Raw genomic sequence first — 25,092 nt, 5'->3', positions numbered from 1 at the left:
TAATATCACTGTTAACAATTTAGCCTGTTTATATGCCATTAAATATTTTCAACAGAATTAAGATTATTCTATTCATAAAATTTGGTATCTTGCCTTTAAAAATAAGATTACTTAACCCTATATTTAACAAAAAAATCATCTGAAAAGTTTTCTTAATATCTGCATAAGAGCCAATAATATGAATGTACCATAATTTACTCATCCATTACTCAACTGTTGGTTTGGTCACCATTTCTCGGGCAGAGCGTCTCCGCTGTCATTCTTGTCTCTCAGGTCTAATCGACCCCAGTGGTAATCCTGTCTCTGAATGTACACATTTTTTCTTTCTGAGAAACAAAATGTTCTCTGTTTGACGTTAGCAAGCTCTGGTCCTGGCTCTCACACTAAATGTGTGTGTGCCCTTGGTCAAGTCACTTTAACTCTCTGAACTCTACCTTCTCTATCTGTAAACAAAGAAAAACTGGAGAGTTGAGAACAGAGTTGGTTCCTCCTCCCCTAAACTGCCCCCCTCAAGTTATGGTTGAAGTAACCCTTGGAATTCCCTTCAAGGGCTGCCGTTGGGGACAGTGGAGACTGAGGTGTGGGGCTCTTGGCCAGCCACCTTCCTTTCAATAAGAATCACTCTTACTGATGTGTTTTACACATCACTTTTACATCTGTTTTCCTAGAAGAATGGTCTCCAAAGCTAAAAAAACAACCCAAACCCCAAATATCCAAACTATTGGTCTAGTGGTTAATAAAATGGAGGAGATAATAACCACTAAAATTCACTGATTTCCAAGCACTTGAGAAACACCTCTATGGCTTGCCTAATGTACAATTTTACACATTCTCTTTTAAGATGAGGAAGCTGAGGCTTAGAGAAGGTAAATAATTTGCCTGAGCTCGCACAGCTAGCGAGTGAGGGCAGGGCCGTGATTGGAAGCTGGGTGTTCTGGTTTCTGATCCGTGCTCTGGACCGTTCTACTGTTCTGCTTCCCCAGAATCGGTCCCATGAGACTCGCCTCAGTGACCTCCTCTGGCTCTTTCCAGCTTTATGACTCAAGGAGTCAATGATTTATCACAAGATCTATAAGATACAGCAATCACACTTTACCAGGCCACCATGATAATGAGAACACAAAGTGCAGAAGCACTGTCTCCCACAGGGACTCCCTGCCCTTCAAGAAGGTTGGGCTTCAGCAGCCTTTTGGAGGAATGGGCAGTACGACTTTCGGTGGGACATCTTATCCCTCTGGATAAAGGGAGAAAACTTGAGAAGTCCTTCCCACATGCAGCATTAAGAATTTAGATTTTCATTATTTAAAATTTCACTTAAATACTAAACTTGATGTAGTCTCATTCATTTCTCCCAGGCCTTGCTTTTCTCAGTATCTCCACAAGGTGTCTAGGCTCCCACATTGTGGGCCATATATTCAATTTAAAAGCAAATTAACTTATCAGCACTTCCTTAAAGGTAAAATGTTAAAACCAGTGAGATGATTAGAAATAGAATGCTTACAAATGCTATCAGCTAGCAAGGGAGGGATGTTCACATACCAGGGAATATACATTTAACAAATCCTCACTAATCACCTCTAAGAACAGTCAAACATCAAAGTGCATCTTGTGATGTAAGTGGAAAATACTATAGGTTAGCCAACAAGCTGCCTTAAAGACAAGAAACGCATCTGCGCATTAAAGATTTACACCAAGCTCAAAATGTATTTTACAACCAATCTTCCCTGCTATTAACTTCTTGCTACCAAGAGTCACTACAATTACCTAGCTCAAAGTGATTAAAAGACTCCTATAATTCCTGTTGTAATGCCTTCATGATAATGCGAGAGGGGAAAATAATGGAGTCTAAAAAGCTACAGTTATAGTTATAACATGAAAGGAAAACTCCCCTTATTTTAAATACATTTTAGGAATCTCAACATTCAGTTGTAGAGAACTGAAGACAATTTTTCTAACAGCTTCCAGAAACATACTGCTGCATAGTCATTATTTTTGAGGAAATATACAGAGTTTAACTCTAAAACTTCAGGTTCAATATTTTTTTCATAATCTGAATAACATCTTTTCTTAAAAGGCAATAGGGGGAAATTAAAGGGTTTGAAAACCCCCATCAAACAGAAAAGGACTAGAAAGAATGATTAATTTTCCATTTCAATAGTTTGCCAATTCACTAAGTATGAGGCCCAGTGGAAAACAAAATTAAATAAATTGTGCCTGGCAAAGGAAAAACTTTAGGTAGAAAGTAATTAGTGCTGAGAAAGACACCTGGTTTAGCTGCCGATGCCATGAAGAGTTTCACTGTGAGATCTGCTTCCCTAGGTTCGTCTGCCCCGTCCCTTAACTGGGTAACATTTCTGGTTTTCCCACTGGTGGTTTCCTTCTGGGAGACAGGGGAGCTGAAGCGTCCTTAACCAGGTACACAGGAACATTTCTCTAAGGCTCACACTTAGGTCTGAATGTTGGCACACCAGCCTCCTCCAAATAATGGGCATCATTCACTCAGGTTATTTCTCCAATGCTGCCCTTGCAGAATAAATAGCTGACTACATCAAAGATCTCCAGGTTTGAAGCTAGTGAGGTAGCTCAAGTTATTCATTAAGCAGACTTTCCTTTCATGTGTTTACCAAACAGACCTTCTACTTTAAAGCTTGCCTATCCAAGAAGTCAAATAGAATGGACCATTGGGTTTAAGACTGATAATGTTGTGAAAATAGCAGCTCTTTCAATACATGTGTGAATGCAGGAAAACCTTCAGTAGTTTAGACACTGGTACTCATTCTTCACCAGTGCTGACTGGGAGGTAGAGGAGTGAGAGAGTGGGAAGGGGGAGGGTCTTAAGAGCTTCCTAGCACCTCCCTATCCTGTCCACCCTTACCATTCACATCACCATCAAAGCACAAGTCCTCCAACTGGGATTTCCTTCTCCCTTTTGCACCCCTCCAGCCTCTATGGTCAGCAATATCCACTGGCAGTTCAATCAGATACCACTTCATATTGTTATTCGACTTGCCAGCATCTCGTGTTCCAGACAGGGACATAAGCTCTTCGAGGGTAGGTTGGTGAATCAGAGTTGTGACTTGCCCCCACAGTTCAAAGCACAGTACCACACTCAGTAAAGGTGTGAAAATCAGTCAACTTAATAGCAAGTAGTCAGTCTGTTGTTGAGCTGGATTCTTCTAACATGCCTTTTCACTCAGCAAGTGGTCTCCTGGTAAGAACGCTAACCTTTCTTCTTTTCTTTCTCTTGTTGCTGTTTTTTTCCTTTCTTTTTTTCCCTTATTTTGACCTTTCTTCATTTCAACAACTGAATATTACTTTTCAACTTGGAGACAAAAATATTACCAGACTCCCTAACAGTATAAAGGGGAAGAAGCAACAAAGATACTTGTGTAAGAGTTTGTTTTTTATGTTTAGGCAAATAATGCACTAAGTTCCACAAAAGGTTCTGTAAAACTCTTAAACTCGCATATGTCAAAGCTTTTGGAACATACTGAACACATTAGTGCTCACTCCATGTTTTCCAATTCAGTGCATGTGTGTTTTAAGAACGTTCTATCCAAGAATGCCAGTTAACATTTGTAATAAAGAATAGAATTAGTTTATGATGTCAGGCCATCTAGTCCTCTCTATCGCTTATGATACCACAGAGCCTCAAGAGAGATCTCATTTTCACATTCATTTAATTAAATCTTACATAAATCCGGAAATAAGAACCAACTATGGCCCCGAATGTGTCATCTTCATAAACCCTAACTACAGCACAAAGGGAAACGTCCAGTGCACAGGCAGTTCTTCCACAAGCTGGCAGCTCTTCCCAGCGTCTCCCACTTGCCGCCCAGTACGGGCGCCGCCCGCGCGTGCCCGCTTGCACCCGCCCGCACCAATTCCCGCACCAATTCCGCAGCTACTTACAGGTTTACTTTAGTGGTCACCGTTGACCTGTCCGCCCCGAAATGGTTCCTGGGCTTCGAGCCGTCCGCGTCCGCAACTCCGGACCATCTGCCCAGCTCTTTGCTCCGACTTCCTTCTCCCCGGCTGTCGAAGTGGTTGGGGAGCGGCCCCCTCTTGTGCTCCGGCTTGATCTCGGGCAGCAGAGAGCTGCTCCTGACTGTGAGCTCACGGGGGACGACCCGGGACGCCTCCTCCCCGTTCTCCCCCGCCCCAGCCTTGGTGGCAGGGCTAGAGTCGGGCGCCGGGGACCTCTTGGGCGGGGACTCCTTGGCGGGAGCCCTCGGGCCTCCAGCCCGCGGGATGGGCACAGCTTCGGAGACGCAGCTCTTGCTCCTCCTTTTGGTGGGGGACGTGGCCGGCAGAGGCTGTTTGCCGCGGTCCGACTCCCCTCGGGGCTGCCCTTTGGCGCCGGGGCTGGCTTTGGACTCCGGACTCGTGTCCGGGGCTGCTCGCGGAGATTTCACTTTCTTTTCCGCAGAGCCGTTCTCGGTGGTGGCGGCGTTTGGCGCCACCTCGTAGTCGAACACCGCGTCGTCCCGCGCTGCTGCGCCGTCTGGAGGTACCGTGTCGGATCCCGGGGAGTCGCTGGATTTCTGCGACCTCCTCCGCCTCCCCGATCTGCGGCCGCTGGCCCTCTTATCCATGTCGTCCTGGTCGCTACAATCGTCTGCCCCGGGAATAATGACCACCGGCTCGTCCACCTGCGCCACCTCAGTCTTACTCAAGAAGATGTCCAAAGTTAACACTTTGGCGGGATGGGCGCGCTCGCCGGGCCGGCACTCGCGTCCTCCGGGCCCGGCTTTGTCGTTTGCCTGTGCGGTGCCTGCCCAGTTCTCTGAGCCCTCGGCAGAAGGGTCACCTGGCGGAGCAGATGCGTCCTCCGGGGGCTGGCTGAGCGAGTCCTGGGGGCCCAGAGAGCTTCCTTCGGCACCACTCGCGGGTCGCTCCCCAGTGGGCGACCCCGGCACCCTCCCCGCACCCTGGGCTGGCTCCTGTTCTGGAGCGGCGCAGAACGAAGCGTCCTCTCCCTGAATGCCGGTTAGCGTCTCTGCGTTCTCTTGCCTGGGGCAACTCTCCAGTGAGGAATGCAGCTGCTTGGCAGCGGCAACCGCATCTGGGAAGGGCTCTCCATCTGAGTCCTGAGGTTCTAGTTGCCGTGAATCACTTTCAGGGCTCAGTTGCACAGCCGCCGTTGCATGGCTGCTCGAGCAAGGTGACAACACGGTGTCAGGGGGGGCTACTTGGACACAGGTATTGGAGGGCTCGCCCTCTGGCTCCTGGGGGAAGCCGTCCTCGCACTCAGCGCTTTGCTTTGGTTGGCTGCCCTGAGGTTTCCTCTTCTCATCCTCTCTTTCGGGGAGTTGGGGGGAGGTCACGTCTTTGGGAGAGGCTGATTTGCCATTTGAACGGGTGGGACTCTCTAGCCCGTTTCTGGTGTTCCTTCTCCTTCCTGCCGTGAACAGATTGCCAAGTTTCCCCAAAACTGGCTTCCTTTTGTTCTCTTCTGGTGGTTGTGCTCTGGACTGAAAAATAAAACAGAATTGGGGAGAGAAAATAAAAAAATCCATGTTATTTTCTTCCTCTTTAGTAGTAAGTACATTATGGAACTACAACCAAAATGATAAGAGACCAAGGTTTCTAAATGACAAGGAAATACGAGTTTTTGTTACATTCATCCCAATAAAAATTGATCTTACTTTTAATTTTTTTCCTTAAAGCCAGCTATGTTTGGTGCTACTTAGAATAACACCTACTTTAACTCCTCTTGCGTTTCAAAGGAATATTCGCAAGGTCCCAATACTCAGACATACAAAGTAAAAAACTCCCAGATCTCTCTAGCTCTTGCCTTTATCTCCTTCCTCAGTTAAAATGCAATGCTTAATTCCTCAAACAGCCATGCTTGAGTATAGGGCAGCAGTAAACACACACACACACACACACACACACACGATGTCTTCAGGCAGATTTTTTCATGAAACACCGATTTGTTTTTGTTTTTTTCTTTTTGAGGTAATGAGGACGAGGAAAAACAGTGCTGGCAGTGTTCTCCTTTAGCACACTAAGAAGCCACCTGGGTTCGACATAATTGCCAAAGAAAATAAGAAAACAGGGATTCAAGCACCTGAGCCCGCCTTTGGCCAAACCGGCAGTTGACTGTGGGCCGGGCTGGGCTCTGCCAATGGGAGTAGCACGCGGGCATTCAAATACCCACTGATCCCCAGGTCTAACGGATCCGACTACTTCGGAGGTCACCCTATAGGCTTTCCCCCCGCCCCGCGAGAAGTTCCCAGGCGTGTCAATACGGGAGTACAGGGAAAGGAAGGCAAAAGTCGAGGGCAACAGCCTTCCCATGCCTGCTGCTCGTGCCCAGAGCGCCCAGGTGGAGAGTAAAGCGCAGGGCTCTGCCAGTGCAGACCTCAGCCCACTGGGCACCGGGCGCACAGGGGGAGCCCCAGGACCCCACCCACCCAAAGGAGAGGGCCTGCGTAGCCAGTAATAATCCACACCGGTACCTGGAAGAGGAAAAACCTGTTTTTCTTACATAGCCTAAGGCAAAACGGTCAGCACCTGGTGCCTGCGCCGGAAATCTGGAATGCTCTCAACCAGATCAATAAAAGCTAACCAACCAATGGGCACTGCGGCGGGCCGGGGTTTGCCTGGCTCTGGGAGTGGTGGGCGGACAGGAAGGGGATGGAGAATCGGAGCAAGAGTGACGACGAACCCAGCCCTGGGTCCTAGCGGAGAGAGGTATATTCCGGGTAAGGACCGCACTGAAACCAAGACCACACGCGTGGTTCCAATAACAAGAACTTACCTCTTCCACTTATAACTTAGGAGCTAACTTGAGCCCCACCTTTTCTGGAACATTCAGCGCAGCTTTTACAATATTGACTGTTTAGAGGGAGATTCCTCAATCACTCCTTAAAGCGTCTCTGTTTTGTTTGGGTTATATGCAGCCAGTGGACTTTGGACATGGTGGGAAATAAGAACGACTGTAAGGTACAGCATGGAACTAACAGGCATTCTTTGAGGCGGTCTTGGCACTGAGACATCATGAAATTCTGCCACAGCCTAGTGAGGTGCTGTTAGCCCACAATAGAAATGATGAAAGCGAAGCTTGGTTAGCTAAGATACTTAGAGTGTTGGGGATGGAGGTGGGGGCAATAAAGTCAGGATTCAAATCCAAATCCTCAGCTTCCAGCGCTGCCCCTTCCACTCCACCACAGGGACACTTTCGGAGGATGTGGAGGTGCAATGAGCTCCTCTAAGACCGCAGGCCACAGACACGGAGAATAGGGGCCTGAGGAAGGGCCCACCCACCAGATCTACTGACAAACTCCACTCTTCTGGTTTGAGAAGCTCCTGGTGGGAGCTTTGGAACTGGACAGCTGCGACAGGAGGAAATGGACTGAAGTTGCAGCCACTGGGAGGTTTTGTGATCCGGCTGACGTGCTTCCAAACTCTAGCCAGAACTTGATTACTAATGCAATCCTTCAATGGTTATATAAAGAATATAGGAAGAATTCACCAGCTTATTAAAAATACATTAATACATTTCAACTTCCTAAGAAATACATTTGGATTCTACTATAAGCCAAAGGTATTACATGATTTTTAAACATAGCATTGTAATTTATGCCTACAGAACACTTCATTCAGTAGACACTTGCTAAGTGATATATATAGATTTTTCACCCAATCCTCCTAACAGCCCTTAAGGTAGGCACTCTTTTTAGGCTCATTTGCCACAGCTACTTATCCCTGCCCAAGGTCCCACAAGGAGTTATCTTTCTATCTCTGGAGATGGAGTTCCTTGTCCCTGCTACCTGAATAGGCCTTCAAACATACCCTGAAGAAGTAGCCAGAAGAAATTGGTTTGAGCCTGTTGGCTCCAGTTCAAAAGAAAACAACTAAGCCTATGTGTTATTCTGTCCTGCCAATGATGGAGCAATCCATTTTTTCCCACACGACTGAAAGGTGCCTGATCAGCAGTCCTCTCTGCTCAGTACAGGCTTTTTTTTTTTTTTCAGCGTTGGCTATCACTGCATTTTACAAAACGAGTTGCTCTTGGGAACTCAGCTTTATAAACTACCTAACTCCTCTCTATGCCCACTCCTCCCCTCACCCTGGGCCAAGGGGCTGTCAATTTATTACCCGCCAAGCTGGTCTGTCTATTGAACTTGCTAGAACTGCAGAATTTTGTTTATACATGAATGTTCACAGTAGCTTCATTTACAAGAGTAAAACACAGGAAACAACTTCTATGTCCACCAGCTGGCGAATGGATAAATGGTGGTACATCCATACAACAGGATGCTACTGAGCAACAAAAAGGATGGAACTTCTGAAACAACTACATGGATAAGTCTCAAAAGGGTTATACTGTACTCAGTAAAAGAAGCCAGACTCAAAGGTGACATACTGTATGGCTCCATTTATATGATGTTCTAGACAAAGCAGGTCTAATCTGTACACATGGAAAGTAGATCGGTGCTTGCCTGTGGGCAGGGTGGGGGTAGAGGCGTGACTGGAAACAGGCATGCAGGAACTTTGGGGAGTGATGGCAGCGTTCTCTACCTTGATTGTGGTGATTACACTCAGGTACACATCTTTCCAAACTCATCAACCTGTCCACTTAAAATGGGTACAATTTGTATGTATAAATTATATCTTAATAAAGTTAATTTGAAAACAAGACTTTTCCCTGGGAAATAAAGAGCAGAAACACACTTCACATGGCGAAAGTGCATAGTTCATAATTCTTAATCAATAACTTAAATTGCTTCAAAGGTTAGGTCCTCATTCCTAGGAGAATGCAGTCTTCCCCCAAAGGCCTTGGTCGCTGGGATCTCCAGCATCAAATCTCTATGCAGGATCCTCTGAGCAATGCTTAGCGAGAGATTGTTTTTTTCCAGTGTTCAATGAAGAATGAATGATAGAACAAAAATCCCAATGGCCTGGGAGTTGTCCAGACAGTGGCAGTAGGCCTCTGCTTAGTAGGAGGCTTTGCCTTTGGAGTCTTCAACCCAGGATAGGAGTTCACGAACTCAACACCTTCTCCCTCAACCTTGGTGATAACCTGTTAGGAAGGGGAGTTTTTTCCAAAGAGACCATGAGGACCCATTGGTCTTCTTCCTACTCCCCCAGCCTCCTCTCCAGGCTCCCCTCTGGGGATGGGCAGGGTCCTGAGGGTTCTCAAACTACAGCGGAACCAAGCAATCCCGGGACTTCCTCTGTGGTTATATTTTTACTGTGTACTTTCTGCCTACCTTCCTTAAGGCAGCTTGCCTTCCCCACTCTGCAGAACCTCCTGTCACCCACGTCCTGCTGGGATGAGTGCAGTCCACAACAGGGCTATTTGGGGAACGGACCGTGGGTTGTATGCAGAGATCTGTTTTAAAGCGCTCTTATTGGCTCCTATTAAACATGGCTCATTACAGGATGTGTGTAAGCACCTATGACAAGACCATATTCCAGGCAGAGTGTGGAGGCCCAGGCACCACTGGTTGCAGTGCTGTTCTGTTTCTCAGCTTTCTTGGCGTGGCCACACCTGTTATCAGTAGCTGGCACTAGTATTGTTCCATACATTCGTATAATTTCAGAGATNCTTCCCCACTCTGCAGAACCTCCTGTCACCCACATCCTGCTGGGATGAGTGCAGTCCACAACAGGGCTATTTGGGGAATGGACCGTGGGTTGTATGCAGAGACCTGTTTTAAAGCGCTCTTATTGGCTCCTATTAAACGTGGCTCATTACAGGATGTGTGTAAGCACCTATGACAAGACCATATTCCAGGCAGAGTGTGGAGGCCCAGGCACCACTGGTTGCAGTGCTGTTCTGTTTCTCAGCTTTCTTGGCGTGGCCACACCTGTTATCAGTAGCTGGCACTAGTATTGTTCCATACATTCGTATAATTTCAGAGATCTCTGCCACCTCCTCAACCACTGGGCAGCGAACAAATCAGGAAATACAGCATAAATTGTTAATATACTACCAGACTGTTAATATACCACAATGTCTAGACAAACAGGCATAATAATGTGCTTATTGCATTCCACCCCACGCCCCCACCCCACCTAGATTACCTATTGGGGTCATTGCTTTAAATTTTGAAGTATTTCACATAAAATCATGTTTGGAGGTTGAAGAAAAATATGTTGAGCATATTACTTGAAAAATGTTACTAACATACTGTTTAAAAATAAGTCATTCATATGATTAACCACCTTTTCATTGTGCAGTGGAATATAAGCCACTCAGAGCAGGAAAAATGCTCTGCCTGCATATTCCCACACATAGCACAAGGACTTAGAGCAAGACAAAAGGTAGTTGCTGTTACTGAAGAATCAGTAACACTCATCCTCTCTTCCAAAGGGAGTTACCAACACTCTTGGAGATGACTAGGACTATGGTTAGGTCTCAACAAAACAAAAAGAGAATGGAAGTCTTTTCCGCACAAGACCTAGCGTGCTCAAGAATTTACAGCTCTGTTTGGCCTGAGTGGAGATTCTGCACGGTGGTGCAGCTGCTGGCTCACAGACTGCAGACTTCTGGTTCACTGCTATCTCCCAATCTGAATCTGATTTGTGAAAGCAGATCGAGATATTTCTACATGCCCTCACCTATGCATCCTGCTAAAATGTGGTCATTAATGAATTGTACACAAGTAAGTTTCTTTCTAAAAATTATGATTCCCCAAGAGCGTACTTTGTTGATTTCTGAAAGATCTTAACTTCTTGAGTTCAGCCAGGAGAAAGAATGAATGAGTTCAGTCTACAGTATTGCAAATGACGTGACTGGCCATGTTACCTTTCTGATACTTCACGTTCACAGTATATATGTATGTGTGCCTGCCTTAGTGAGGATAATTTTTTCTGTATAAATTTCTAAAAAAATGGCTTCAGGTGTATGCCTTCAACAATATAGGGATTTAAGCTACTTCACCCTTCAACTTAAAAAAAAAGATTTTTAGCCCTGGCTGGTGTGGCTCAGTGGATTGAGCACAGGCCTGCGAACCAGAGGATTGTGGTTCGATTCCCAGTCAGGGCACATGCCTGGGTTGCAGGCCGGTTCCCTGCAGGCCAACTCCCAGCAGGGGATACACAAAAGGCAACCATACATTGATGTTTCTCTCCCTCTCCTCTTCCCCTCTAAAGGTAAACAAATGAATTTAAAAAAAGATTTTTATTTATTTACTTTTAGAGTGAGAAGGGAAGCAGAAAGGGAGAGAAACATGGATGTATGAGAGAAACATTGATTGGCTGCCTCCTACTCCCCAAATCTAGGACCTGGCCCACAACCCGGGCATGTGATTCCTGACCTGGAATCAAACAGGCAAACTTTTGCTTTGTGAAACGACAACCAACCCACTGAGCCACACTGATCAGAGCCACCCTTCGACTTTTAAAAGTAAAAATAAAGGTTAGAAAATTCTGTTCAGTAAAAGCAAGAAGGACTTTCAACAAAGAACAATTAAATAAGTGACAAGAAAAGAACAAAGACAGGGTGTGGGGAAGGGGAGAACAAAAGTGAAATAGTCAAAGCTAGATAGAAAATTCCATGTAGAGTTAGGTTGCAAAAAGCAAGAAAGACTTTCACAAGAAGACATCACTCTTTCATTACAGATGAGATCGGGCACGTTCAGGGTGGTATGGCTGCAGACCATTCTTTCATTGCAATTTCCAGGATATCCATGCTGAAGAATTTTAGAATAAAAATGAAAATTACACTTCCCCATGATAAATGTACAGCAGAATATCATCTCAGTCTCAGAACCCTCAGACAGATGAAGTTAAATTTAATGGAGAATCTAGATGGATCTCTGATATTACAGACTTAGGTTTGGAACAAGCGTTTAAAATGATCTGCTCTCCTTGCCATCTCTCCATTTTGGGGTTTCCTGTTTGGTGCTGCTTGTGCTCGTATGCATGCCCCACTGTAAAACACATATCACACACACAAAGTGAAGGAGAAATGTTCATGTAAGTATACCTTGACCTATTACACACTAAAACTTTTTGTTTTAACTTTTTAAATAAATACTTTCCCTTTATATGTTATACAGTTCCCTTTCTTGGAGTATACTAAATATAATTTAGCTACTTCTTATGATTTTGGAGGCAGACTATGGACCATTTCTGTTATTCCATTTCTGCTATAACAGTGATTTCTTCCAGGGCTGTTACAATGAGTGAAGACTAAGGCTTGCACTCTAAGACCCACAGACTATAACACTATTTAGTACTAAGGAGTCCTCTTATGCAAAGAAATATGAAATTACTATATGGTTTTTGAAAAGATGAACAAGATTAACAAATGTTTAATGAGACTAATCCAGAAAACAAAGAGAGAGGACCCAAAGAAATAAAATCAGAAATAAAAGATGAGAAATAACAACTGACACCAAAGAAATACAAAGGATTGTAAGAAAACATTTTGAATAACTATATGCCAACAAATTTGACAATCTGGATGAAATGGATAAATTCCTAGAAACATACAATCTTTCAAAAACTGAATCAGGAAGAATAAGATAATCTGAATAGAGAGATTACAACTAGTGAAATTGAAGTAGTAGTGAAAAAACTCCAAACAAATAAAAGTCCTGGACCAGATGACCTCACTGGGGAATTTAACCAACATTCAAAGAGAACTGACACCTACCCTTCTAAAACTATTCCAAAAAATTCAAGAAGAGGAAAAACTTCCAAGCTCTTTTCATTAGACCAGCATTATCCTAATTCCAAAACCAGACAAAAATATTACAAAGAACATTAGAGGCCAATATCCTCCATAGAATGTAGATGCTAAAATCATCAACAAAATGCTAGCAAACCAGACCCAGAGGATCCACAAATAAGCTCATACACCATGATCAAGTGGAATTTATTCCAAGGCTGCAAGGTTGGTACAATATTTGCAAATCAATAAACATGATACACCATGTAAACAAAATGAAGGATGAAAATCAGATGATCCTATCAATAGATTCAGCACCCATTTATGATAAAAACTGATAAAATCCAGCACCCATTTATGATAAAAACTCTCAGCAAAGTGGGAATAGAGGAAACATACCCTAACATTATAAAGACCATATATGAAAAACTCCCAGGCTATATCCTATTCAATGGCAAAGACAAAAAGCCTTTCCCTTCACATCAGGAACAAAATAGGGATGTCTGCTTTCACCATTCTTATTCATAATAGTACTGATAGTTTCAGCTGCAGCAATTAGACAAGAAAAAAAATAAAAGACACTTAAATTGTAAAAGGAGAAGTAAAACTGTCATTATTTGCAGGTGACATGATACTCTATATAGAAAACACTAAAAACTCTACCAAAAAATTACTAGAACTAATAAATAAATTCACTAAAGTAGGATACAAAATTAATATTCAGAAATCAGCAGCTTTAAAAAAAAAGATTTTATTTATTTATCTTTAGAGAGAGGGGAGGGGAAGGAGAAAGAGTGGGAGAAAAACGCGAATGTGTGGTTGCCTCTCATGTGTCCCCTACTGGGGACCTGGCCTGCAACCCAGGCATGTGCCCTGACTGGGAATTGAACTGGTGACCCTTTGCTTCACAGGCCCATGCTCAATCCACTGAGCTACACCAGCCAGGGCAGAAATCAGCAGCATTTTTCTACACCAGTAACAAACTATCAGAAAGAGAACTAAGAAAAAAATCTCATTTACAATTGCATAAAAAAAAATAAGGTATCTAGGAATAAATTCACCCAAGAAGTAAAAGACTTATACTCAGAAAATTAGAAGATACTGAAAAAAAATTAAGAAAGATACAAAGAAGTGGAATATATAGTGTTCAAGGATAGAAAGAATTAACATAACTAAAATGTCCATACTACCCAAAGCAATCTATAGTCAACACATTTCCTATTAAAATATCAATGGCATATTTCACAGAACTAGAACAAATATTCAAAAAATGTGTATGGAACCACAAAAGATTCTGAATGGCCTAAGCAATCTTGGGGAAAAGAAAACAAAGTTGAAGGTATCATACCACCTGATATCAAACTATACTACAAGGCCATAGTAATCAAAACAGCATGGTATTGGCATAAAAACAGACATATAGATCAATGAAACAAAATAGAGAGCCAGAAAAAAACTTATGCCCTTATGGTCAATTAATATTTGACAAAGGAGGCAAGAATATACAATAGGGTAATGATAGTCTATTCAGTAAGTGATATTGGGAAAATTGCACAGATAAGTGCAAAAAAATGAAACTAGACCACCCTCTTACACCATACACAAGAATAAACTCAAAATAAATTAAAGACTTAAATATGAGACTTGAAACCATAAAAATTCTGGAATAAAATAAAGGCAGTAAAATCACAGACACTTCTCATAGCAATATTTTTTCTGATATATCTTTTCAGGCAAGGGAAACAAAAGAAAAATAAACATATGGGACTATATCAAACTAAAATGTTTTTTGCACAGCAAAGGAAGCCCTTAACAAAATGAAAAGACAACTCACTGAACGGAAGAACATATTTACCAATGATATATCTGACGAGGGGTCATTATTCAAAATGTATTAAAAAATTATAAAACTCAACACCATAAAAACAAACAATCCAATTTAAAAATGGGCAAAGGACCTGAACAGACACTTCTCCAAAGAGGACATACAAATGTCTGATATGCATATGAAAAGATGCTCGATGTCACTGAGTATCAGAGAAATGCAAAATAAAACCACAATGAGATATCATCTCATATCTGTCAGAATGGCTATCCTCAATAAATCCACTCATGACAGGTGTTGTGGGGGATGTGAAGAAACGAGAACCCTTGTGCACTGTGGGAATGCAGACTGGTACAGCCACTGTGGAAAACAATATGGAGTTTCCTCAAAGCATTAAAAATGGAACTGCCTTATAACTCAGTTATGCCACTTCTGGGGATTTACTCAAAGAAACCCAAACACTGATTCTAAAGAATATATGAACCCCTATGTTCACTGCAGTGTTATTTATAATCGCCAAGATTTGAGAGCAGCCCAAGTGCCCATCAGTAGATGAGTGGATAAAAAAGCTGTGGTACATTTACACGATGGAATACTATCTGGCCACAAAAAAGAAGGAAATCTTATCTTTTGTAACAACATGGATAGACCTAGAGTGTATTGGGCTAAGTGAAATAAGCCAGTCAGAGAAAGACACATACTATCTGATTTCACTCAAGTGGAATCTGATGAACAAAATATACTAACAAAAAGCAGATTTGTAAGCATGGTCATTACCAGAGGGAAGGAGAAGATGGGAGCAGGTGGAAGAGGGTGATTGGGGGATAAATGGTGACCGAAGGAACCTGGACTGTGGACGCTAAGTGCATAATGCCACGTGCAGACGATGTACTGCAGAATTGTACACCTGAAACCATACAGTTTTACTGAGCAGTGTAATGCCAATACATTCCATTAAAAAGTATGGCAGAAAATAGTGAATTTATTTCAAGAAAATGGAACAATCTTTATCTTTTCAATTAACATATGCTTCCCAGAAACATCTCAGTTCTCTGTAATTGTCTACTGAGAGTGATTGACTTCCTTGTAATATTTTTCAAAGCAGAATGCCTGCTTTCCTGCAGAGAATCAGGAATGCTACTAAACAGGAATCAAAACATTTATTGCCTAAAAAATTTTTCCCCTGTCATAGAGTATTGAGAAATTCACATGAAATGATACATGTAGACACGCTTTGAAAATCACAAAGGGCCCTAAGACAGTGATGGTTGGCATAATTAATAGCCCGATATTTTTCTGATGTTTCATAGCCCAAGTAAATAACTCATAAGGTTAATTTATAATCCTCAGTTGTTGAGGTAAAATAACTCTATTAGATGTAGTTCTCAAAGAGCTCTGTCTGCAGAACTTGGCATGTCACTGCTTGCGAGCACTCACTTTCAAAGTGTCAGGACTAGAATAAAGAAAACAAACAAAAGTCTACCTTTTTAAAAAACATTTCCCCCAAGTCATAATGTATAGAAGATACACAGCGGGGTAGAGGGAACCCCTTTGGGCCATCCTACATGACATAGCACTTCACTTTCTATAATCTTATCTTCCTCTTCTATTTTGCTGCACAGCACTTATCATTTCCTGAACTTTATTTCATATTTGTTGGTATACTTTATTGTCTGTCTTTCCTTACAGAATGTCAGCTCCATGAGAACAAGAATGTCATTTTGTTCACCACTGTGTCCCTTCCCCCTCCCCAGTGCATGGTACCATTGGGCACATCAACCCATATATTTCAGAATCTTTCATTCTCTCACCCACCAACAGTAAGAGCCAGACAGCAGTGTGGAGTGAACTGGCCAATGGCTTGGGGACTTGGGTTATTTCTGAAGTCCTCAGTAAACAAGTCTCAGACAGGAATAAAGTTCTGTCTCTAACCTTCTCAAGTGATCCCCCCAAAATCTGGTCTCTGAATTACTCATCCTCTGGGTTGTTTTAAGGATCAAATGAGATGTTTGTGAAACACCTAGCATAGTATCTGGGGAAGGGACAGAGAATGAAAAAGGAAATCTTAAAAGAAAATAAAAGAACTACATATTCGTACTTGAAAGTCAGAATATGTATAAACCAGTATAATGAAGAACATAGAAATTATTCTTTATTTATCCATCCTAAAACACCGCTATTACTATCCTTTTCTTTCTGGGTGTTTTTGGATGGCATCGTGTAAGGTCACACTTTGTATATGCTGTTCAGTATATTGTTCTTTCACTGACGCCATGCCAATAACTATACTTTTATAATAGCATTTTAATCATTGTATTGAATTCCATTATGTTGATGTAGCACAATTCCTACAGTTGTTCATTTATGTTTTTTTCCAATGCATTGCAGGCCACAGGGAACATATTTGTAGCTTATCTCTGCACCCATCCTTAATTACTTGCATAGGATACATTCCTAATTAGTAATCAAGGAAGGAAAAGGGAAACCACCATGAGATACCTTTACATATCCACCGGATTGGAAAATAATTAAAAAGAACAGTAATACCAAGTAGCAGAAAGGGTGTGGAGCAACAGGAACTGCCACATGCTGGAGATCGGAATGTGAATGGGCAGCTTCTAACAGGATAAAGACGTCCCGTGAGCAAGCGATCCCCTTGCTCAGTGTATTCCTCAGAGCAGCGGTTCTCAACATTTTGGTTTCAGAACCCTGGGACGCCCTTAAAACTTGGGGACCTCAAGAGCCTTTGTTTATGTCGGTTATATCTACCAACAGATATCAGGTTACAAATTAAAACTGAGCAATGTTTAAAGCTCAGCGATACTCAGGACCCATTCTATTAACCATCAGAGTGAGACATCACTGCCTGTCACGGTGTCTCTGCCTCTCCGCTGTACACTTGTGAGAGCATGAGAGTGAAAGGCAAATAATATCTTAACATTATTGTGGAAATAGTTTCGATGTATGGACACCTCTGGAAGACCTCAGGAAGCCCCAGGGTTCCCAGACCTCAGTTTGAGAACCGCCGCCCTCCAGAAGCTCATAAACACTGTTCCAGACCACATGCGCAAGAATGTTCATAGCAGTGTTGCTTGTAACAGCCCCCAGCAAAAAACAGACCCAGACCCGTCGAGAGTAGGATAAATAAGTTAACTGCAGGGATTCATGAAATAGGATACAGACTAGAAATGAGGGGACTTCAGTTGCACACAATTGACAGATGAATTTTGTGAACGTGAAGTTGATCAGAAGAATCCAGACACGAATGAGAGCATGGCATATAATTCCACTGATATGAAATTGAAGGATGGGAAAACTGACCTGCAGTGTCATGGGATATATTTATGGGTAGCAACGCAATAAAGAACGCAGAAGGGCAATGATCATAGCAGTTTGGATAGTGCTTCTCTCCTGTGGTGCAGAAGCTCTTTATATTTGTAATATTTATCCATCATGGATAGTTTTCATTAACTTTTATTTTTAAAAGTGCTGCAATAAAATATTGATTATTTAACTTGCTATCTGAGGTGTTTGGTGCCCCCTTAATCTTTGTGCTTGAGGTGAGTTGGTGCCCCAACTCACCCTAGTGCTGGTCCTGGTGATGAGGGAGGGCAGGAAGGTGTGATTGGAAATGGTGCCAGGAGACGTACGAAGCGGCAGCCACCTGCTGTCCGTTGACCTGTGTCTAGTTATCCAGGTGTTGCTTTATAATTATTCATTGTATCTTACTTGTATATTTATATGTTATACACTCTTCTGATGCCTGCTATGTTTTACAACAAAGCCCTGCTTTGCTTTGCTAATGGCAGGAATCACGTTTTATAGGCTTACTGGCTTTTTATTTTTACTCTTCTGCCACTTATTTCAGCTAACAATTCTCAAGAACCTACCACATGCCAGGGACCTCGTAACAGTCCTGAAAGGTGGTAACTGTCATCCTCATCTCACATTTCATGAAACTGCAGTGTGAAAAGTGGTTTAAGTGATTTGCCTAAGGTTACATATAGCAGGTGGAACCAGAAGATGCACATTCCTCTCCTTCCATTTCCTGCTCTGGTCCTTTTGGCTGCATCTCTCTCTCTCTCTCTCTCTCTCTCTCTCTCTCTCACTGACACATACACACGCACACACACACACACACACAATTAGGGAGAAAGCAGGTAGAACTATACCAGAATGAACCCAGATGCAAATGGTGTTGCTAAGGAGGGTGGGAAGGAGGAGGAGCAGGTACAAGGATGGGAAATGGGTGGTGTAAACCATGGAGTCAGGCTGGGAGGGGCAGCTCCATGGGAGCCCAGAGAACTGCATGGGAACCATCCAAATGGGGAGAGATTCACCCTTCAGCTCACTGGGGTCTATACAGTTATGGGTTTCCATTCAGAGCTTAATATCTTTTCCCACTCTCTACATCTTCTGGCCCTTCCACCCCGTTCCTTCCCGCCCACAGGAAGGTGTACTTGGTTTCGCTCCCATGGAATCTGTTGCAAGTCTTTACTCTTCCACTAGGCTGACCTGGGGGTGTTGGGACCACGTGTGCTCTGCGGATGGGGAGTCTGAGAAAGTTGCTGTTCCTTCAGTTTTGCAAAGTAAAGCATTTCATCACCTCTCACCACTCTGTTCCTGGCAGGCAGCATGAGAGCCCTGAATGCCTTCTCTCTGCCTCAGCTTGCACGTCTGCATTGTATTTTGCAAACACTGTTCCTGTACAGGCTTGAGGCAGACAAGCCTGTGCACCCAGGTGGAGCCTGCCCTAGTTCTGACTATGCCCGGAGATACAGGTTCCTGCCCACTTCAACATTTGAATGAAAATTAAGATGTCTCTCACTGGCCACCACGCTGTTAGTACCTGCAGTGCTGTCCCTGCACCTTAACCTCATATTGCAGGGAAACTCGAGGGTGAAGCAAATCTCAAAATTATCAGCCTGTCTAATATACCTCTTCCTGCAGCTCTACCCACCCTATGCCAAGTTTAAACAGGAGTAAGCACTGATGCACATAGGCTACGGTTCAATTAATCTGCTTAGGACATTTCTTAGATATTTATAATTAAGACTTAATAAAATGATTGACCCCCAAATCATAAATTTCACTTATTAAACTTAAAATGCTTTTTTGAAGGTTCATAGTCATGATGCTCTTAAACTCAGATGTTTCCTTTTTAAAAATTTGCCAAATCACTTTAAAAAGGCATTCCTTACAAAAACACAAGGTGTTAACTCTGTAAAGATTAGGAGTTCATATCTTAGTGTAAACACTATTTGACAGTGTAGTTATGAAGCCACCGTGTCTAAAATAGCAAAGCGTGGGGGAAGTGCCGGTGCTGACAAAGAAAACAGTGGGGACTGGGCTAAGCACTTATTTGGGGCTTTATGTTTCTGCCTCCATGATCATAAGAGTGAACAAAGTTTAACAGAACTGCTATAAACTTCTTTTTCTTAAAGGTTTACAAGATTGTTTTTTTTCTCATAACGTATTTTAAGTCATAACATTTTTTGAATGATAGGGTTATAAGAAGCTGGATCCCTCCCATAAATTTCTGTGTCCTAATAAAAAATCTTGTTTGGGGAAAGTATGTGCAATACATAATAACTTGTTGTGGGGACAACGCCCACTAGAGAACACATTTGAAAGATAACCTACATTTTAAAAGAATGTGTAATAGAATTTTACCTTCTCTTACCATGAAGAGAAATAAAGATCATTCCTTACTATCAACACAGTGTTTCCCAAGTAGTGTCTTCCAAGGGGCTGTACATCAGTTGCCCTTGACATTTGGAAAAGGGGTGGGGAGAAAAGACTATTTTTTTTAACTGGAGGTTGGGGGGGATTAACTAAGTTCTTTATCACACACTCAACAACTGGTGTAAGACTAGCTGATGGAACTAACTCAAATATATTTAACAAGACTAGCTTGTCAAAGATTACCTGCAATATTTTAAAGATCACATACTGGGTATTTTCATTTCTACTTTAAGCAGAAGGGCTCCAGGGTACTCAGCCTCCCATTAAATTCTTTCTACTCACAACTGCTTAAATTTTTCAGCCCAGAGAATATGCCAGCTCTAGACAATATACACATTGTGAAGTTAATTGATGTCATTAATAAGAATAATACAACATAAGTTCAAAACGAAGTCTTAGTCAATGAAGAGATCACAAAAGTTCGGTTCGTTTCTTACCATGGTGTTGCTTCTTTTTCGCTCCCTAGAGAAACACCCAGAGAATGTGAGGAGTCCAAGGCGGCTGGGCAGGCATTCCCAACACCAGTCTTCTCACTTCTCGGAGCAGCCTGTCCAGCCTCCCTCCAGCCTGCCCGGTCTAACGCAGCAGCTCCCTGGCAGCATTGCTGCCGGAGGCTGAGCTGAATGACAGATACTGTTTATGACGTGAAAAGCACTTTTAGTAAGGGTGTGTTTGATTCAAGACTTAAAAGGGTTAAAGAGGTGCGCCCTTTTTTGGGTGTGACACTGAACCAAAGCTGCTGAAAAGGCAGCAGAGAAAGTTTGGAGAAAGTTGCCGCGTATGCATTAAATTATATGGAAAACCCAATGATAGGAGACAGAAAATAGGGCAAGAAGAATATTTTAGTTTTAATTTTCTTTTTTTCTGGTGAAAAAGGTCAAGTTTTGTAGTGCTGAGTTTTTGTCATGTCTGTCTTAATTCCAGCTTTTATATATTTATGCTTTTTAAAAAGATACGTCATATCCCATAAACCACATACCATGCATTGTGACATTGCAAAAAATGTAAGTAAGCATGCAACACAATAAAAAAGGCAAAAAATACTTCCACTTTATTAAAATCCAAATATTTGACACCTATATTCATCAGTAAATATAATTTAGTAATTACCAGCAGTAATTGTTCTAGTAGTTTCTAGTTTGTATAAGTCTCATTAAAGTTTTCAGTATTTGGTAAGAAGTTTCATTCTTCAACAAAATAGTCACACTGTTATTAGGCCTATTAATTACTGAAGTCTGTATTATTAGGTGATACAAATGAGAAAAAATGCCCTCCTATTTTTTCATCATGACCACCAGTATTAGAAATACGGGTTCAGGACCTACTGGCTCATGTCGATGTACAAACATGTATTATTGATGGTGAGTATATATGTGAGGGGCTATTTTTTATCATCTTAATTTTAGTTTAAGTTACAGTAAAAAGCATATAACAAAATTTACTATCTTAATCATTTTTAGGTGTACAGTTCAGTAGTGTTAATGATGTCAGCCTCAGGCCGCCGCTCCACCCTCTTCACCTCACAGACTGAAACTGTGGGTATCGCACAACAACCCCTCCCTCCCCCTCCCCCTCTCCTGCCCCAGACAACCACCGTGGCCTTTTGGTCTCTGAGAGTCGAACTACTTAGGTACCATACAAATAATGTCGGTCTTTTTGTGACTAGCTCATTTCACTACACTCCATGTCTCAAGGTTTGTTCATGTTGTAGCGTAAAGCAGGGTTTCCTCCCGTTTCAGGTTAAATAATATTCCATTGTACATGTCTGTAGCACGTCTTACTTATCCATTCATCTATTGGTGAACGTTTGGCTTGTTTTCACTCTTGACTGTTATGAATAAAGCTGCAATGGACGTGGGTACGCAAATACCTGTTTAAGATCTTGCCTTCAATTATTTTAGGTATTGTCCCAGAAGTGGGGTTGCTGGATCAAACAGTAATTTTATCCCTAATTTTCTGAGGAAACTTCATACTGTTTTCCAGAGTAGCTGCAGGTTTTACATTCCCGTCAGCAGTGCTCAGTGGTCCCAGTTCCTCCCCATCTTCGCTGACACTGGCTACCTGTAGTTTTTAGGTATTGGCCATCCTAATGGGTGTGAGGTGGTATCTCACTGTGGTTTTCATTTACATTTCTGTAATAACTCGTGAGGTTGAGCATCTTTTCATATGTTGTATTTGTAGCTCATCTTTGGAGAAATGTCAATTCAAGTCCTTTGCCCATTTTAAAACTCGGATGATTTGTTTCTTTTGGTTTTGAGTATGAACTATTCTTAAGAAAAGCTGTAAGAAGTAGATAACTACACCTATTTTAAAAATATATTACAAATTTTTCTAGGCTTAGCAAGAAACAGTTCACTGTCTCCTGGTCTAAACTTAGCAATAATTTCCTCTGAAATTATTTATATAAAAAGATAAAATTTGGGTACATTGATAGTTAAAATCTCCTAAAGTAAGAAAAAAGTTACCTTAAATAATCACTTAAAATATTAAAAGGGGCCCTGGCTAGTGTAGCTCTGTGGTTTGAGTGCTAGCCGGTGAACTAAAGGGTCGCCAGTTCAATTCCCAGTCAGGGCACATTCCTGGGTTGCAGGTCTGGGCCCCAGTAGGGGACGTGCAAGAGACAAACACACACTGATGTTTCTCTCTCTCTCTTTCTCCCTCCCTTCCCCTCTCTCTAAAAATAAATAAATAGAATCTTTAAAAAATAAATAAAATATTAAAAGGTTTATTTATGAAAAGACTCAGCGGTTATTTACCAAGCATAACTGTACTGAAAGAATGTCTCACTCATGGTTACACGAGGGATCTTGTAATTCATTTATTCATTCAGCAGCATTAATTGGTTGCCAGACTTATGTCAGTTTCTGCAGATTCAGAGATTGAAAGGCACAGTATCTGCCATCAAGGAACTCACAGTTGGAGGTAAAGGGGAAGGATGGAGGATAGATGTGCGAAGACAGTGCGCGGTGACGTCATTGTTCAGAGGTATGTGTGGGTGCAGGGGACATGTGATGATCGCTACCGTTCATGGCTGGCCTGTGCAGAAAGGCCGTGCTTTGCTGAGGGGAAGCATTTGAATTAACACTTAAAATGCATTTATCCTGGTACTGGGCTGCTTCTTTCTCTGTTTTTTTTTTCTTTCTAAAGAATTACTATGCTAGTAGCAGATAAAACCTTATAGTCTAGTATTAATCAATTCTGTGGTAATCAGTTATATTGCAAATATTTAGTGCTGTGGCTATACATATCCTTGACAACATAACCTCAAAATAAGAATTCTTCTACTGATCCAACCTGGTACCTACAGCATATTCACCCTGTGAGGGATAAAGACTTTGAGGTTTCATTTGACTTCCAGAAGCTTATAGACTTGTCTATAAAACAACCAATATACAGACAGGCATGTAATTTGCTGAAATGTGTAGAGGAGGCCTCTGTAATGCTTTAAGAGTTCAAAGAGTAGGAGGTCAGTGAGGGTGTGCCAGAAGACTGCAGGAAGGACAAAGGACAAGCCTTGAGAGATTTAATGAGACAAGAGTTGAGGAATGGCATTCCAGGTGAGGGGAAGAGCCGGAAGAAAGGCCACAAAGTGACAACAGGCACAGGTGGCTCACCGGAGTGACAGAGTTACAGGACATGATGCTGGCCAGTGGAACAAGTAAGTGCAAGGCTGAATAAGTAAGACTAATCTGGTTGGGGAGGGCCTTGCGAGGCAAGCCGGGAAGCCTGGGTGTGATGCTGTGGGAACAGGTCGCTGAGCAGGGAAGTGGCTCCATGAAGGCAGAGGTGGAGGGAGGCAAGTATGGCAGCCTTTGGTGGGCCCACCTGGACAGGAACCTGAAGTCAGCAGTTCAGACGAGAAGGGCTAAGGGGCCTGAAGTGCCCCCCAGTTGCGGAAGCTGAGAGAAGGGAAGAAAGGACTGAGGGCAAACAGACACTGCCTTCGGAATGCTGCATCCAAAGAACCTCACCGGGTAGTCTCAGGGCCTATGCAGACGCTGGGGGACCGGGTAGTCTCAGGGCCTATGCAGACGCTGGGGGACCGCCGCAGGTGGGTGGGGAGTCTGGCCCGGGTCATACTGAACTCAGGGGACAGTTAATGTTTCCAAATGGAAATGCCCACAAACTGTGTAAAGTCAACCTAGAACCCATTTTCATTCCCAAAGCTCCATCTACATTTTATCTGAACTCTAACTCAGTCACATATCACACCACAATCTGGTGAGAAAAATAAAAGTGAGAGTTTATTACTGGCATTGTTGGCTCTGTTATAGGGTAATAAGCACTATTATTTCCCGTAAAAGACCCATTTATCTGTCGTCAACTCCCATCAGCATTTTCCAGGTTTTGGTCAGGAGACAGCCCTTTTGTGTGCGGCCTCTCCACAGGCGGTTCATGCTGAGCCACCTGTGTAGTAAGAAGTTCATTAGTAAGCCTAAGTAATAACTACTCTGACTTGTGGGCATTGCATCATTTTGTTAAAATAAAGTATTTTTTAAAAGGTTATGTTTTGTGATGATCATAATGAATGAAATAAAAATAGCAAGCCCATAGTTTTTAAACAAACAAAAAGGTTTTTTGCACTGGTTTGTTTTTAAACAAACCAGTGAAACTCACAAGCAGAGACTTCATTAAATTCACATCAGACAGAGACAAGAGGAAGAGTTGCCAGTTTTATGCATTTTTCAAGCTCACTCGAGGTCTCAGGAGCAGTGGGCAGTGGGTGCCTCCTTCTCCACAGCCCCTACAAGTGGAGGCTCAAGAAAGAAGCCAAGTTCCAGAGATCCTAAATTCCAGGCCCAGGAGCCTCAGCCTCTCCTGTCCAGGGGGCCTTGTCCTCCTGCTTGGGGCTGGCTGCATTTGAGATACCACTATTTCTGGAGCAAGTGGA

General features: G+C 42.5%; 1 protein-coding gene across 1 annotated transcript in view; it reads right to left on the bottom strand.

The window, feature by feature from the left end:
- LOC119000131 (beta/gamma crystallin domain-containing protein 1-like) overlaps positions 1–20,791 on the bottom strand; it is a 64,630-nt gene extending 43,839 nt beyond the window's left edge. Inside the window, exons 1-2 of the mRNA XM_037064967.1 lie at positions 20,639–20,791; positions 3,913–5,474 (exon numbers count right to left, since the gene is read on the bottom strand). Coding sequence (XP_036920862.1) covers positions 3,913–5,474; positions 20,639–20,641 — 1,565 coding nt within the window. The 5' untranslated portion in view covers positions 20,642–20,791. The remainder of the gene's footprint in view (positions 1–3,912; positions 5,475–20,638) is intronic.
- Between the last annotated feature and the right edge of the window lie 4,301 nt (positions 20,792–25,092).

Source organism: Sturnira hondurensis, unplaced genomic scaffold, assembly GCF_014824575.4.
Source record: "Sturnira hondurensis isolate 20B ecotype Veracruz unplaced genomic scaffold, ASM1482457v3 Scaffold0015596, whole genome shotgun sequence".
NCBI lineage: Eukaryota > Metazoa > Chordata > Mammalia > Chiroptera > Phyllostomidae > Sturnira > Sturnira hondurensis.
The sequence above is the reverse complement of the archived record's forward strand: the minus strand, read 5'-3'. Positions and strand labels throughout refer to the sequence as shown.